Source organism: Pyxicephalus adspersus, chromosome 11 (genome assembly GCF_032062135.1).
Source record: "Pyxicephalus adspersus chromosome 11, UCB_Pads_2.0, whole genome shotgun sequence".
Taxonomy (NCBI): Eukaryota; Metazoa; Chordata; class Amphibia; order Anura; family Pyxicephalidae; genus Pyxicephalus; species Pyxicephalus adspersus.
In genome coordinates this window covers 46,648,830-46,665,767 of record NC_092868.1, presented here as the reverse complement: position 1 = coordinate 46,665,767, position 16,938 = coordinate 46,648,830, and the positions used below count along the sequence as shown (strand labels likewise).

Below are 16,938 nucleotides of genomic sequence, written 5' to 3'. Positions count from 1 at the left end.
TTACATTGGAGCACTGGTGTGCCAATGTTACTTGTCCAAAGGAAAAAACACCTACCTGCCCATTGGTCCCAGCACTCACCAATACTCCCAATGGAAACTGTTGCTTAACCTTGCCCAGCTACTGCATGTGTAACTTTAACCAATGTGTTTATAGCTGTCCACAACGGAAAAGAATTGTCTTAGTTCAAAGGGCAGATTGCAAGCCTGGATTATGCTGCAACCTACACCTGCTTTAAACAAAAGAAGAAGACATAGTATAATTATTTGATTTGTAGCGCATTATCTCAGATTTGTTTTCATTTACAGAGCATTGCTGATCACCAAAAATAAAAAAAATGTCAACAGAATCAGACATTCCGCAAATTACATTTATACAATATGGAGGTACAATTGTTGCCAAGCATACTCATAAAGAGCAGTCAGGTCTCAGATCTCTTATTTATGAACCATCTTGATGCAAGTTATAACACAATCTAATAAACTAAGTCACAAATAGATACAGTCAGAGCTACTTACTGAAAAGCCAATTGGAACAACCCTCACACGAGTGTCAGGTCTATGAAGATAATTTTATTATATTCCTGGTACATAATTCTGCTTTAGGGTATATTGAATACACAATTAGCTCAGTTCATTGTACTTTATGGCTTATTAGCAGTCTGTACTTTTATGTATTGGTCGCTGAGTTGAAATGTTCATGGCAATCCTGGATAATCTGGTGGCAGCGGGAATGGACAGCGGGAATGGAGCTGGAGAATATTTGGAATATTGTGAGCCCTTATCCATTGATGTAGGATGTTGTGAGATTTCATGGAATAAATGATCTCCTGTAGGTTGTTGAGGGCTGTTCTGTCATGCTGTGAGCTCCTTTGGATTGCTTTGAGCTCTTGTAAGGTACTTCGCACCTATGTGTGAAACTTTAAGCTCTTGTGGATTGTTGTGAGCTCCTATGGATTGATGGAAGCTCCTGTGGGAATCTTTGAGCTTTTCATCTTTCCTATTAGTTTTGTGAGCTTTTGGAAGTTGCTTTGAGCTCCTGTAGGAAACTTTGATCTTTTATGGGTTGATGTGGGACCAGTGAGCACTTTTGGAAGGCAACAAACACATGTGGTTTGCTGAACATTGAAGGGAAGGTGTTTGCAAAAAAAAAAAAATGAAATAAATGCTTATGTTGCTGATCATTATTTGGATTGCACAACATTTCATATAGAAATCTGCTGATTATTCAACAAAAGCAGCAACTTTTCAGTTTTACTACACTTGGATCTAGCTTACCAAAGGACAAAACCACTATGTTCTCCAAGTTTGTATTGGGTCTTTATCAGGCGCTTCTATTTCCTCCCTTAATGTAAAAACATACTGGCAGGTTAAATGGTGACTGCAACTTGTATGAGTGTCATTGTAAACTTCCTCCACCTAGGAATAAACTGATTGCTTCTGCGCTCTCCTAAAGCTCATCGTAGTATTCCAGTGCCACCCTTTCCAATATGAGCTATGAATAAAAATAAGTTAATATTATTTTGGTCATTCCAAAAGTTGGGATTAATTAAGCAATTTGTTAGAGCTCTGAACAAGGACGGTGATTGCTTCAAATACATTTGTAGATTCTTCCCTGGATTGTGTACTGAAAAAATAAAAGCAGGAATCTTTGACAGACCCCAGATTCGGAAACTGATCAATGATTAAAATTTCACAAGTTACATGGCTGATACTGAAGCTTCTGCCTGGCACAGCTATGTCATGGTTGTCAAGAACTTTTTGGGTAACCATAATGCACATAAAATGAAGAACTGGTACAAAACTTGCTCTTAAACTTTTCTAAATGTATAGACACATTTGCAAACATTTCTAGATTTCAGTGAGGAACAAGGGGAGAGGTTCCATCAAGATATAAAGGTGATGGAAGAAAGGTATCAGGGCAGATGGAATAGACACATGATGCAGATTACTGCTGGAGCCTTCAACGTGATTGTCCTGATCATTAGCATACAAAGAAAATCATACAAACTGAGTTTTTCAATGACTTCTTTGTGATTAGTTCTGTAAATATACTGAATATAGAATATATTGACATTAAGTATTTTAACATTTTATTTTTGTATACCTAGGCATATCTAGTTTAATTTTCATGTTTCATTAGTTTGCTATGAGGTTATTATTGAGGTCATTATTTAAAAAACAAGAGCCAATCCAGCAAAACCAATACCATTTTTGGAATCTGTGCATCAAACATAACATAAAATGACTTGAATCTGTTTGGCAAGTAAATTTTTGTTGACCAGTGTAATAATTTCCAATGTGTTGTATCAGTTATCTGTGTGCTCGGGACTTGTTTGTTTGCTCATCTGAGTTCATTACTCAGCAATAAAGTTTACTGTTTATTTTAAATTGCACAATACATATACACAATACCAATAAAAATAGGAAATTTGTTCACAACATCGGTCATTAGATACAAGAGACAGAAAGAGAATTTTGTGGTGTGGTGGTGAAGTGAAGAAGGTGAAAAATGAGATTCGTGTCACTTCTGCTAACTCTATGTATTTGCTGGAAGCAAGCAACCGCAGCGTATAATTGTACTGCTTGTGATAAAAGAAAATGCCCGCAATATCTTACACCCTGTACTGGACACAGAACTTTGGATCCATGCGGGTGTGGTTGTAGTCAATGCGCTAAGCAGAAGTGGGAACGCTGCGGAGGGCCAGACTGGGATTATGGCTACTGTGACAGTGGCACAAAATGTGTGAACCTCACTGGCCTTCAGCTTGTGGAAATCCCTGATATTGGGGTATGCAAAGGTAAGTCCTCCTGCACTAATATTGCTATATAATAACCTAAAGCACATGTAGACCTGTGGCTGGGATAAGAGTGTAAAAGGGGTTACAGCAAACTAAGAAAAACATGTATCTAATTCTAAATCTCTGCAATACATTGTAACGCACAGTACTTCATGCTGTTTATTTAGACTGAAATCCCAATGTATGAGTACAATAGGTGGCAAGGGACCTATACTGAGGTGCACCACAATGCACATGCCATATGTTGTGGTGTGCTATGTTATAAGACGATGCAGATCAGGGTTTCCAATACAATGTCATGCTGTTCTGAATAGTCTGCCTTTTTACATCGCACACAGGAGGGGGGTATTTGCTGTAATGGAGGGTTAGGTGATCTTAAAGCATTTTTGGGGGGACAAACACAGACTTTTTAAGCTGACCCCTAGTCTACTCTTTGGTTTTGCACACCGTGATCTTCTCCCATTAGTAATGGTCTTCCTGGCCATGCACAGAGACCCAATTATGATACCACAGGGTCTAAACCAAGGTATATAATAAAAATGAATTTACCACATTGGTGGAGAATAGGGGGGTGGTTATAAGGAAGGCAATTAATAGGCTGACTGACCTACAACATTAAAGTTGAGTCCCAATTCCTATACAAATCACAACTAGGTGGGTGACACTATTTTATCTGTAAAAGTTAAGGAGTACAGTCTAATGCTCAACCCAGAAATTTTTTTCAGGTGGGTGGGAGGAAGCTGTAGGCGGGTGGCAGCCCCTGTACTGTGACCCAACTCATCAGTAACCACCCAAAAACAGCCGGGTGGTTGCTAAAACGTGCCGGTGGCTAAAAAAGTGCTGGGGAGAACACTGCAGTCATATCTCCTTCCCACCCAGAACTTGCCCATAAGATAGCAAAGGAAAGAACAAACCCCTGATGAGTGTCCAGTTTTTCTTACTTTGCTTAGTCTGCATAATATTGTATACACATGTATGCAGCAGAGCCTAAAGCTGTGCATGTGCACATATCAGATAATAGTCGCCTGAGACGAATGGTCATGGTTAACTCAGGCAAGAAATCTGACATGGCTGATTAATGAATGACTAGTTGGGAATGACTGCTGTTCCCTCCTATAGAGGTGAGCACAGTGAGGTGCCGCTTTCTCGTCCACCCCCTTCCCCCCTCCAGAGAAAAGAGCGGCGCTGCGTGTATAGCGGTAGTTGATTTATCTGTCAGTATAACCAATCATGAAAGATAATTCCTAGCAACAATCTTCTGTTGTCCATTGGATGTCTGTATGTGTCTTGACTATATGTGAAACCTGGCATAAACTATGTAATGTTTTTAACACATTAGACATTGAAGACCAAGGCGTTCCTGATAGAGGTTTGATCTATATAATATTCGAACATTGATCTGGCAATTGCCCAGTTGGGAGCCACCTTGCTCCCATGTTGCCTAGTTGGGAGACCCTTTGCTCATCATGGGGTCTCCGTGCATAGCTTGGGAGATCATGACTGGTGAGGGAAGCTCACAGTGTGCAGGCATAGTACAGACATTGCTATGGGATGTGCCCAGTTGGGAGCCCTCTTGCTTCAGCAAGCTACCATAAACCAGCATGGAGTATACTGTACCAACTAGCAGTCAATGGGAGTGCTCCCTAATGTATAATATAACCATAACATTGCAGCTCTGCTGCCTTAGCTAAGTGTTTCTCAACCAGGGTTCGTTCAGAGGTAGCTAAAGGATCTTTGAGCAAGGAGCAATTGGTGCCTTTCACATCAATTTAACTGACACCAATTAAACATTTGTAAGGGTGACATTCTTTTCACAGGCCGGCAATGTAAGAGACATTCTTCCTACTGACCACCACACAAGTACTCTGAGCTGTGGATAGGATGGGTTCCCCAAGACCTGAAAGTTTTTTCAAGGGTCCTTCCATGGTAAAAGGTTGAGAAAGTTACCTTTGCCTCTTGTTAGAACGTAAAGAGGGAAAATGCTTCTACTGGCTTCCAAAGACCTCTATTTACATTAGCTTGTCGAACATAAGAGTTCTGGCACTTAACCAGGCTGGTCAAAGGCTAGTATGCCCAGCACACAATCAGTTTCAAAGAGATATCGATCATTTACTTGGTTGTGCACTCATCAAATGCTAACTTTTTAATATTATGTGACTTTTTTGTTGTGTGTAAAAAAACTATTACTTTATTTCTAAAAACAGAACTTCCAGGTTACAACAAACTACTTAATTACTTTGAAGATGATGATGAAAATTGCCCAGAAGTAAGCGGCTGTTATCGTGTAATGGGAACATGTGACTGTCCTACTAAACGCTCCTGTATTGACGACTTTTCCCTCCAGTCTTACGATCCTCTTTACTGTGACCCCCAATATGACAGCCGTAAGTTCACACATTTTTGTTATTGTTCTTATTGTCTGAAAATCGTCAAATGCTGTGATAAAAGACATAAAGTTACACAAAAAAATCAGAAAAAGGTAAATATATCAAATTATATATGTATATATAAATATAAATATATATATATATATATATATATATATATATATAATGAAATAAAATCACCTCCCTAACACAAACTAGTGCTATGGTATGCCATTCCTCTGCTCAGTTAAATGACATAAATGACATTCAGCATCATTCATCCCACTGCCTTTGAGCCCAGAGTTAAAACTTCATTTCCAGCCCTGCAACATTTAAAATCCACCCAATGCTAGAAGAAATAGATGGAAAATGACATGCCCCAGACTGGACCAAAGACAACTGGAAAAATGATAAATAAATTGAATTAAAAGTAAAAACATTAAATTATGCAGCAATTTAAGTAGTGGGTATGCAGTAGTGGGTTGTAGAGTAGGACTTTAAGATTAAGCATCTTGAAGTTTGCAAATATTAATGAAGGCTACATTATTTTATTACACTCATCAAACATTTAAGGATCTCAATATTTATATATATATTTTTTTATTTCTGAAGCTGCATATGATCACTTGTTTGTATATAAGTGCACCCAGAGGGGCTGTGACTTGGTGGATGATGAATGTGTCTGTAGCTCCAGCGGATGTGATCGTACCTATCAATTTCCGGATCTAAGGACATGCTATAACATTAAAAGTAAGTGCATTTTTTATATTTATTTATGTGCACTGCTATTATATTATAATGAACCCATCAAATGTAAAGATGGATCCCAAGGTTGGAGAAAAGATCCCCCCTTGCATTTGCACTGCTATTACCGAACAGTTGGCAACGGAAAGTCATCTGTTTATATTCTGTATACAGCTTAAACTCCAAGTCAAGAAAGGTGCATGAAAATACATGGGGATGCTTACATGTTGTTATTACTGTACCAGCCTTCTTTGAACAGAAGATATTCACCTATCCTAAGCTCTACTCCAAATAAGCCATTGTTTTCCTACAAGCCTGAAACAGCTGCATGCAGTCTGGTATAAATGTCTGTATATGTGTACTTCACCAATGGTCCTGGATGTATAGCTGGCCATAGGGCAGAATGAGATGATTTCCATAGCTCTGGTCGTGTGATGGAATGGGACATAGGAATGTTTAATTGTGGTGTGCATTGGTACACTGGAAGGCTTTCTGTTGTCCTTTGTTACCATAACTCGTTGGAAACTTTTGTCTTTCAGTGTGCAGACAAGTTACGCTTGTTGATGCTGCATATCAGAATCATCATTTTACCAACAAGCTAACCTTGCCCTTGCAGCAACATATTTCTACGATATTTATCCATTCCTGAACCCCATAAAACAACCCCACCCACTGTATATTTATTAATCTATCACAATTATCTGGCCCCATAATTCATCTATGTCTACTACACCCCTGAGGAAGTCACATAGGCAAAACGCGTCGGGTTACAAGACGTTAAAACAATCAATACAGCAATAAAAGTCATACTTCTTTCACCTCTGTGTAGCAACCTGCTGTCTAGATGTATTGCCCCTGATTCATCAATGAAATCCGCGCTCGCTGGAAGCGCGAACGTACGCGCGGCCATCGATCGCGGATTACCGCGGTCTGGACTCGAGTATGCGCGTACACTCGCCTCACTACCAGCGCGGCTCCGTGCGCGAGCTTTTTCAGTTGCTGAATAGCGCGACCGCGTACGATTCCGGATCGCTAATACGAATGCGCGAGCGATAATCCGATTTTGCTTCATGAATCAGGGGCATCATCTCAACTTCACGCAAACCAATAGAGGTTGAAATAAAATATTGTGATGTATGAATATGTAAAATTACTACTTTTACTTTTTTTTTGTTGGACATTTCAGAAAACTGAAACACAAAATCCCTCTCTTTCTATTTCTTTACACATACTATTCAATCTCTTAAGGGGAGGATAGATCTCTGAAACCATTTATTTGGAGTGAGAAAACCGATACCAAAATGTATCCTTTTGTCTTTTAGTGTCTGTTGGCCATGGAACATTGTGCTATATCCATGTCGGGATGCTGGGCTACTATTTCTTCTTAATGACACTCTAAAAGCATTTTAATAATGCACCACTGAACAATGTGGGGCATCCCAGTCTGGTGTTTTGCTGTGGTCCATTTAATTAACTTTGTGTGTGTGTTGTGCTTTATTGGGCAGCACAGTCAAATTAATGGACGTTCTTAATGCGATACACACAAACATGGCCGTGCAGCATTATGCCATAGAGGGAAAAAGCCTGGGTTAGGGATATTCTGGATTAAAGACATTCTCAGCTTTTCCATGTAACAGTGCTTGAGCCTGGAATTTGGTTGCTCAGGCCCAAACACTGCATCTTGGGAGCAAAAAAAGAAAAGGATAGATGCTCCCCCATATTTAGTACATAGCGCCCAAATGACAAATGGAGTGGCAAGGTGGAGCTGAATCAAAGGTGAGTAATAGTGGGTGAAAGTGGTTTTTAAGATTGAACAAAATGAAAAAGGTTTTACATATTTTTTAGTCATTTTATTAACAAAACATAGGATGTGATCCTAAGAGTTTGAGGATCTAAATAAAGATTCTTCCCCCTCTCCCATGCCAAATCCAACACACTCTCTTAGGCAGTCCACAAACTGGATTCTAAAGAATAATTTCACCATTCCATCTTTGGAATGTTGGGCTGATGGAGGACTTAGACCAAGGATAAGGACAAAGATAATCTATGCACTGTTGCTCAGTGATGCTCTCCAGTCCACAGTGAATGTTGACTTCTCAACTTAATGCCTTCCACAACCCCTGATTACACCAATTGACTACTTCATACTCCTAAGACTTTGCCTATGATTATTGTACAAATTTAAGACCCTGAGATCTGCTTTCTACAGATACAGAGCTATATATGCATTACAAATGGTGTCCTGCAGCCAGTACCAAAAAACATTATTAGAGACCCTAGAGACTTCTTTATTGGAAGATTTGTATCTTTCCCATGTTGCCCTCAAAGCAACATAAAATGGCCCTTCCCCACCAGCGTAGACACTTTCCTTCAAGAATGATGTCATGTAGACTTTAAATTTGCCCTTTCTACAACTTTTGTATTTTTTTCTATTGTGATTTATAATGGTAATTAAAGGACACTGGAACATGTAATTAAATTCAGAAGAGATTCCTGTGTATTAGATAACATTATTATCAAGTAAAGATAGCAACTTTTCAGCAAATTAATCTATATGCTGATTAAACAGAGCGAGTCTCTTTAATCATTTAAATTAAAAGACAATATTTGTGACATAAGTTAAGGTAAAGTTTGAATATTGATAAAAAGATGGAAAAGCTTCCTTGTCTGTACAGTACAGTGTCCATCCAAATTATATGTAATGTCAACTTTAGATTTACCAAACATATGTCATATGGGGACCTAACCAAAACCTTTCAGTCATTTTGTACGCTTGCAAAATAGAAGATTGTATGGCTAGATTGTTCAATATGTGGCGATCCTAAAATACTGTAAGTGGGATCAGCAGATATCTGTGCATGTACACTGTCACCAAGCAAAATGACTTCTCTGTTGTCATTTTCAACCCAAGCAGCCTCCTCTCAATAATTGACCCCCTTCTAAACCCCACACCTGTTCCCCCCACAACTACCTTCGCTGCCCAAGACATTGCCACCACTCCTTTCACCTGTCAATCATCACTAACCTTCCTAAGCCCTGTTACTGTGAAAGTCTCCTCTCTCTCTCTTTATCTCCATCTATTACCTGTCTGCTTGTCCCAATTCCCTTTGATCCACTTTGTGCCCATTCCTCCACCCTGGCCTCCACCCTAACCAAACTATTCAACCTCTCCCTCTCTACTGGTATCTACCTATCCACTTTAAAACATGCCATTATTCTCCCTATCCTAAAGAAACCTTCACTGGACCCCTCCCTACCCTCCAACTACCGTCCTATCTCCCCTCTCCCATATGTCTCCAAACTCCTTGAACGCCTTGTCTACAAATGACTCACCAATTACCTGAGCACCAGCTCTCTCCGTCTGGCTTTCGAGCTGCCCACTCCACTGAAACAGCCCTTACTAAAGTGGCCAATGACCTCATCAGAGCTAAGTCTCAAGGTAACGTTTCCCTCTTCCTTCTCCACAATGTTTCCTCTGCCTATGACACTGTTGATCCCCCCCCCCCCTTTCTAATACAAATCATGGCTCCATTGGTATCTGTGACACTGCTCTCTCTTAGTTTGCTTTCTATCTGTCTGACCGCTCCTTTCAAGTTTCTTTCAATGGTAACTCCTCCACTCCCACTCTCCTCTCTGTTGGTGTTCCCCAAGGGTCAGTCCTTGGACCAATTCTCTTTTCTATGTACACCTCCTCTCTCGGTAGTCTCATATCCTCCTTTGGCTTACAGTACCATCTATATGCTGATGACACTCAAATTTATCTGTCCACCCCTGACCTGTCTCCCTCAGTCCTGTATAAGGTCTCATGCTGCCTGTCAGCCATCTCATCATGGATGTCTGACCGATTCCTGAAACTCAACCTGGATAAAACAGAACTCATCATCATCCCCCCCTCAAATTCCAAATTTCCCCCTGACATATATCTAACTGTTAACAACACTGTTATTCGGCCCTCCCCTCAGGTACGTTGTCTTGGCATCACCTTGATTCTGCCCTCTCATTTACCCCCCATATTCAGAACATTTCCAGCCACACTCATCCATCCTTCCCTTGGCTCCTCTTCTGCTGCCTCTCTTTGTAGCTCTCTTCATTGGCTTCCATTTCACCTTAGAATGAAATGAGGGAATCACTTATGCCACCATTGCTGCCTAGTTAGAGTGACAAAACGTTTATCATGGGAACAGCAACTAAGTTTTAATTACACAAGCCTATGGACAGAAATAACAATAAATAAATAAATATACAATTAGACTTAAAGCCCCAGAATTGCTCACCACCTACTACCAAACTCTGTCCCTGTAATGTCTGGTATTTATTGTTCTTTCTACTTCTGTAAATCTGATTGACACTTTCACTGGCACAATGAGAGATATTGCCCTAAGCCTCTAAGCGTCCTAACACAGCCTGGAGCATGGTGGTTCTATCTTCCAACCAAAATGATATAACAGCACTAAACTACTGCAGCGGCATAGACGTTAAAGAAAAGCACCACAGTGCGTATTGGGAGCATGAATATCCAATACTCCTGAAAATGAAGAATTCTAAGGAGTCTCACTGAGGTTGCAGAACTGGTATGGAAGGAAGGTAGAAGACATGAGCCGTCTTATATTTTGACATCTTTTACTTGAATGTTTTTTTTTCCAATATTTAGTGCAACCACAGAGCTGATTTATGTCTCAGTTCATTTTCTAAGACTTTCACAGTCACTTTCAATCATCCAAAAACAAGAAATTGTTGAAAATATGCTGGATTTTGACATATTATTTGTAACCATGCCTATTCTTTTCTTACAGTGGAGCGCCAGTGTGCCAATGTGACTTGCCCAGAAGAAAAATCACCCATCTGTCCCAAAGACTCAGTGCTCACCAGGTCGTATACCCCCTATGGAAGCTGTTGCCCAACCTTGCCAAGCTACTGCACATGTAACTTCCAGCAATGTGATAATAGCTGTCCACAAGGGAAAAGAGTAGTGATAATTCAAAAAGGAGATGGGAAGCCTGGATCATGCTGTAACACACACCTGTGTGTGCTTTAAAAAAAGAACCAAACATGGTACTGGTATAATGATTTTATTTTGTGTTGCATTATGTCAGATTTGTTTTGAATCAGCGGTGTATATTATGTTGGCGCTATATAAATCCTGTTTTTTAATATTAGTAATTACAGAAATTAACCTAATTAAATATAAAATACTCATAAGTACCCACAAATTAGTTGAGATGTTCTTGGTAGTCTTGAGTATTCTGGTGGCAGAGGGGCATAAGGAAAGCAAATACATATTTGTCCATCAACCAAAAAAAATAAAATCTTTTGAATTGGAAGGGACTGGCATCAGAAAATTATTGGAATGTTGTGAGCTTCTGTTAAAAGCTGTGAGTTCTTGTGGGTTGTTGTGAGCTTCTATGGGTTGTTGTGAGCTTTTGTTGGTTGTTTCGAGCTCCTGTGAGTTGCTGTAAGCCCCTGTGCTATGCTTGAAACTCCTGTGGGTAATTGTAAGCTCTTGTGGATTGCCATGAGTTCTTATAGGTTGCTGTGGGCCCCTGCGGGACGCTTGGAGCCTTTGTGGGTTGCTGTGGGACCTGTGAGTTGCTGGGGGAGCTTTTGTGAAAGGCAACAATGACCTGTAGCTTGATCAGTCTTGTAGGGAAATGTCTGCAAAAAAAAATGTAACAAGTCATTATTTGGATTGCACAACATTTTATATGTATGTCTGCTACTGTCTGGTGCACTGTTAGATATTTTGTCACCAATGCAGCTGATTATTCAATTCAATCATTAATGAGAAGAGTGAATAGAGAAATTAGTGGCTCTCACTCCCGACACGTTTCGCCAATATGGCTTCCTCAGGGGACTTTTGAGACCTATTTGCAATTCTTACATGACTGATTGTTAATGAGCACATGTATACGAGGCAGTGGTTGATGTTAATTAACCAATTTAAAAGATAATCGAATGTCATGGTTTTCCAAATGACAGGCTGTAGACTACGTTTGTGTGAATGTTCTTGCTAATTAAGCAGATGTCATCCGGTAGGTATGGATTTGTTAGTGGGGTCTAAAGGTGATAATGGATGGTATAGAAATATTTGCAGGTCCTTTACGGGGTTATTACTTCAATACCAGGAAGGGATTTCTGGTAATACACTTTTGTTGGGCTCTTCGGGCGTGACGAGCTATGGCCAAGTATGGCTTAAGTATTGATATTTGATGAGCCATACACGGGCAAGAATTAAATCATGGGAGTTTTAACTCATTTTACTGCGTTGGTTTCAAGTGGGGCAAAACACAGAGTCCGGCAGCCAGTCAAGAAAAGGGAACTTTTCTGCTTACGCCACACTTGGATCTAGTTTACCGGGACAAAACCACAATGCTCTCCATATGTGTTTTAGGTCTTTTTCAGGTGCTCCTGCTTCTTCCCTCAATGCAAAAACATACTGGCAGGTTAAATAGTGTCTACAACTATGAGTATGAGTGTAATCCTCCTATTCTTAGCAATAAACCGATGTAAATGCTTCTATGTACTCTCTAAAGCTCAACATAGTATGACAGTGCCAACCTTCAAAACTTGTTCTATAAATAAAAATAAACAATATTTTGGTCAACCAGCTAGAAATCTGCACTTTGGCCGTCTTTCTGTTTGCTGTGATCTTTAATGCTGATTTTCATTATCATCAAGATGTCAAGGCAGAGAGGCGCACGAACATGCAGGAACTCTGCAGAATGACTTTATTCCTGAAGCAGTGTTGCTGCAGAAGCTTCCTTTCTCTGTATCTGTCAGCCTGCATTATATAAATAGAACTTTATTACCTGGGACTCTGGTGATATTTTTATTACCCATTTTTGATATTTCTGAATCGGCTTAACTGTAGTGTTACTGACTACTAAGCTACATTCCATTTAAAAACTCACATTTATTTTAACATGATCTTTAAAATGCTCGATCAAATTAGGTTTTATAGAGTATACTCAGCATAGCTGCACGTACGACAGGCTAAAAGATAAGGGGTGTATACAAAAAATGGTTTCTAACATTACTCCATGTGCCTAAGGCCTCCCACCATGAACCTATAAACTTTGCACCTACTTTTAAAAAATGAAATGCAGGATCTATGCTGTTGACTCCTCGGGGATGGAACCATCGTAGGCTGCTAGTTTTTGTCCATAGTCTTCTGGGTAGAATGGTGTTGAGGAGAAGATTGTGGCAAAAAAGAAGTATTACAGAGCAGCAATTGCCAACCGGTGGGCCACGGCTCTGGTCGGTGCGCCCTTAAACAGGGTCAGGGGAAGGACCAGCCAGAGCCGAGGTCCCCCATACGGATCGCAGGCTTAGGGTGGTGGGTGGGGTTTGTCTTTTTGGTCTTGCATCATGACATTTAGTGGTCCGTGGGTCTGAAAAGTTTGTCGACCACTGGTACAGAGGACAGCTGAGAATTTTAAGTGAATATTTGCAACAAAGTGAAAGTATTTGTGGGAGTGTCAGGAAATGTTAAAGAATGACACAAACACTCAGACACTTCCTAATAAAAGTTAGTACTTATCTTTTTTGGTTGCGTACAATGGTCCAAAACAGCAATAGTTCCAGCAGCAAGATCACACAACTCAGTTTATCCCAGGGAGCGCCCATTTCATATCACCTAACTGGGAAGAATCAAGAAGGACGAAGCTGGCATTTCTTTATGTGTATCCAGAAAATGTCAGCATCAGCACTCAATTCTATCATATCTGGAGTTAGCAGTTATACACTGACCTTAACTAATCAGATCATTACCTGACCATTGGTGGCCCACTTTGACCAAACCTCTTTGTTACAATATAATGTGAAAAAACTTGCAATTGTTAGATTATATTTTGTATATTACCAGCTCCTTTATTTCTTATGACCCATTGAGGCAAAACAACTAAACCTTTCTTTTTATCGGGTCACTCCCACCCCCAACAAGTGTGGGAAGGAGGACACAAGATGACCGTAAGGGCACAGACCAAACCGTTTACACAAATCCACCTGTACATCCACAATACATGTATTCAGCATTCCATGTTTTTTTGTATTTGCTAAAAAAGATTAACTCGTAGGTGGCTCTAATCAGAAAGCCTCACCATTCCTGCTACAATATTGCAGCTCAAGCTTTTTTTAAAAAAATCTTTTACTATGAAGTGAGCAATGGCAGCTTCCATACTTGTCTTTATAGTTTATTATGTAGCTCCAGGCAGTCATACTTTTCTTGGTTTTAAATCAAATGTTGACATTGAGACCATTGTTATCATTTAGGAACCTCCAAAGTCAAACACTTCCAGTGTGCCCAAGCTCATATGAAGCATTCCAGGATTCTCAGTTTCAACTGTGCCAGACTAAATTCTTTCCAATGATCAACCTGGTATTTGTCATTCTATCTCTAAGCTCACATAAGGAGGTCAACTTTATCCTCCATGGATAAAGTGGAGGATGTTTCAGGCTTTTTGTTGTGACCACAGTCTGCACTCGTCTTTTTACGCTAATGTCCTCTACTCATCTTCTGCATTGAACGTCTCCTGTTACTCCAGCTGTCCTGTCACTGGGTATACGGCTGCTGGAGTAACTGGAAGAATTCACTTTATAGAATGTAAAAGAATTCTTTTACTGGAACTTGGTTGCAACAATTTAAACATTCTCATGCCCAGTCTCTTACAGCAATGGGACAACTGCCATGTAACAACATGATCATCGGTGGGCCTTATATCTCTTCTCCATCACATATGAAGATGTGGACTTCGGCTATATACATACGTATGATTATTGTCATTGCAAACAGTTTTTGTGAACGTTGAAACAGTGCTATTCTGTTCTATGGAGAGGGGGGAGGATGATCAAACAGAACTGCTCTTTGCTTTCCTCCAATAAAATACACAGTGGTCGTTCCTGATCCGTTGTTCATTTATCCACCAGGACAAATCATTGAACAACATTGGGGGAATGCTGTACACATGTCAGATTTTAACCAGAGATGGGGAAGACCATACATCTTGACAATAAATTGATGTGTGTGCGCAGAGTTTCTTTCTGTCTCCATTGACAGATCTCTCAGGAACATGTACCACCTCTTCGGACTGCATGGACAGTTTATTTAGCTAGAAACAATGAAAGAGAACAATCAATCCTCTTACCCGCTGAAGTTTCCAGAAATATGGCATGGGTAGATCTGCATAAGTAGGCATATAATGATCCCTTTCCTGCTTAATGTAGGAAATGTAAAATGAGATTTGACAAAATGTGTTTTTTCCAGACTATTCTATTCTTTAAAGCCTAATGTTCTAAGTTACTGCTTTTTGAGAGATACTTATTGCATTGGGGCAGCACGGTGACTCAAAGGTTAGCGCTCTGATTTTTTTGCAGCGCTAGGTCCCAGGTTGGAATCTCGGCCAGGACACTATCTGCATGGAGTTTGTAGGTTCTACCTGTGTTTGCCTAGGTTTTCTCCCACATTTACAAAAAACATGCAGTTAGGTTAATTGGCTTCCTCCCAAAAATGACCTTAGAATGTATGAAAGACATATGACTATGGTAGGGACATTAGATTGTGAGCACCTTTGAAGGACAGCTAGTGACATGACTATGGACTTTGTACAGAGCTGCGTAATAAGATGGTGCTATATAAATACCGTATATTAATAATTGCTTTGTATTGGTAAAATATGCAACCTGCAAGTATAGCTGATCAATATATATATATATATATATATATATATATAGTGCCACATGTCACCTTGGGTATTTGCCAAAGTCATATGATGACCCGTGATCCCAAAGGAAAGCCATGGACTGTGTCTATGGAGAAAGAAGGTCAGGAAGGTCCTTAAGTCAATCAGTATGGGGAATAAGGACGTGAATGGGTTTCTTAGGTCCTGCTGAGCAAATTACTGAGTATTTTTAGACTTAAAATCAATCTTGAGATTCCTATATGGATAATAAAAAATGTAGAGTTTAGCTTTAATTTATATGTTGTTTAATTCCTACTCCAGAATAAAAATAGCTACTGGCTAAAACTATATATAGTTTTGTTTTGGTTTTCCATTTTACTTTTTCAAAAAGGTAAATTAACATTTCAAGGAATATGTTTGCCAGAATAGAGCGTGCAGTAATAGACATTGTCATCAAAATATATATAAGCTATGAAATAAACATCCTATATGTCTGTTTAGTGATGTTCTTCTTGGCATTAAAAAATTTTTGAGCGTTGTGTCAAATATATAAGATCCTTGTGTCCTTTTGTTATTGTTTGCTCTTGGAGTTCATTACACTTTGCCATACGTTTTAACATATACACTGCAAATAGATATTATTTTTATCTCCACTGTATGATGTCACAGAGAGAAGAGGTATAACATACACAGACATTGGTCCTGATTTATTAAAGCTTTTTTAGACTATCATGGGAGAACCTGGGGGATCCAGCAAACCTGCAATGGATCTGGTCCAGTACCGAAAACATTTGCCAGCCACTGGAAATCCATTCCAAGTTTGCTGGATCCTCCAGGTCCTCCAATATTCTCTATTCTTGGAGAACTTTAATAAATCAGGCCCAAATTATAACTGCACCACATGCAACAAAAAGAGACCTCAAGAATAATTTAAAGTAATATTCAATCTGTTGGTGCTGTACATGAGTTATCTTGTTCACATGAAAAAAATGATTGGAAATTTTGAAAAGTTAGCAACAAATATGATAGTGAGACAACCCAACCAACGAAGTCAGCTGAAAGGCAGGTCTACGGTCTAGCCATCTTTGTACATCTGAGACACATAGCATTGATCTCTGGTAAAATAAAGGCCAAGCTGGATTATGTCTGTGAAGATTCTTATTTATTCAGTTCATAGTATAACTAGTATTAGGTATTTATATTCAAATTAACTTTCTCTGAAGAGATCTTAGATAAGGCCTCTTAGGTTATAAGCTTTCGGGCAGTGCAAAAACATCAGTAATATTACTATAACAAATTAATAATACCTTTTTTTAAATATTATATATTCCGTGATTTTCTTGGGCAGGAGAGCAA

The 16,938-nt window shown here is 39.5% G+C and overlaps 1 protein-coding gene and 1 long non-coding RNA gene across 2 annotated transcripts in view; both read left to right on the top strand.

Moving 5' to 3' along the window:
- LOC140340523 (uncharacterized) overlaps positions 1–15,153 on the top strand; it is a 43,994-nt gene extending 28,841 nt beyond the window's left edge. The window contains exon 2 of the long non-coding RNA XR_011922662.1: positions 12,600–15,153. This is a non-coding gene — a long non-coding RNA (uncharacterized lncRNA). The remainder of the gene's footprint in view (positions 1–12,599) is intronic.
- On the top strand, positions 2,437–12,520 carry LOC140340522 (cysteine-rich motor neuron 1 protein-like). Its single transcript, XM_072425783.1, has 4 exons — positions 2,437–2,798; positions 5,003–5,182; positions 5,777–5,914; positions 10,702–12,520. The coding sequence occupies exons 1-4, from the start codon at positions 2,510–2,512 to the stop codon at positions 10,941–10,943; spliced, it is 849 nt and encodes a 282-aa protein (XP_072281884.1). The 5' UTR covers positions 2,437–2,509; the 3' UTR covers positions 10,944–12,520.
- Positions 15,154–16,938: the final 1,785 nt, after the last annotated feature.

What these genes read in the sequence shown, in the direction of transcription:
- LOC140340522 (XM_072425783.1), top strand. Translation starts at nt 2,510, where the DNA reads ATGAGATTCGTGTCACTTCTGCTAACTCTATGTATTTGCTGGAAGCAA. An exon ending in TGATATTGGGGTATGCAAAG is followed by an intron (nt 2,799 to 5,002) that starts GTAAGTCCTCCT and finishes TTCTAAAAACAG; the next exon opens with AACTTCCAGGTTACAACAAA. An exon ending in GACATGCTATAACATTAAAA is followed by an intron (nt 5,915 to 10,701) that starts GTAAGTGCATTT and finishes CTTTTCTTACAG; the next exon opens with TGGAGCGCCAGTGTGCCAAT.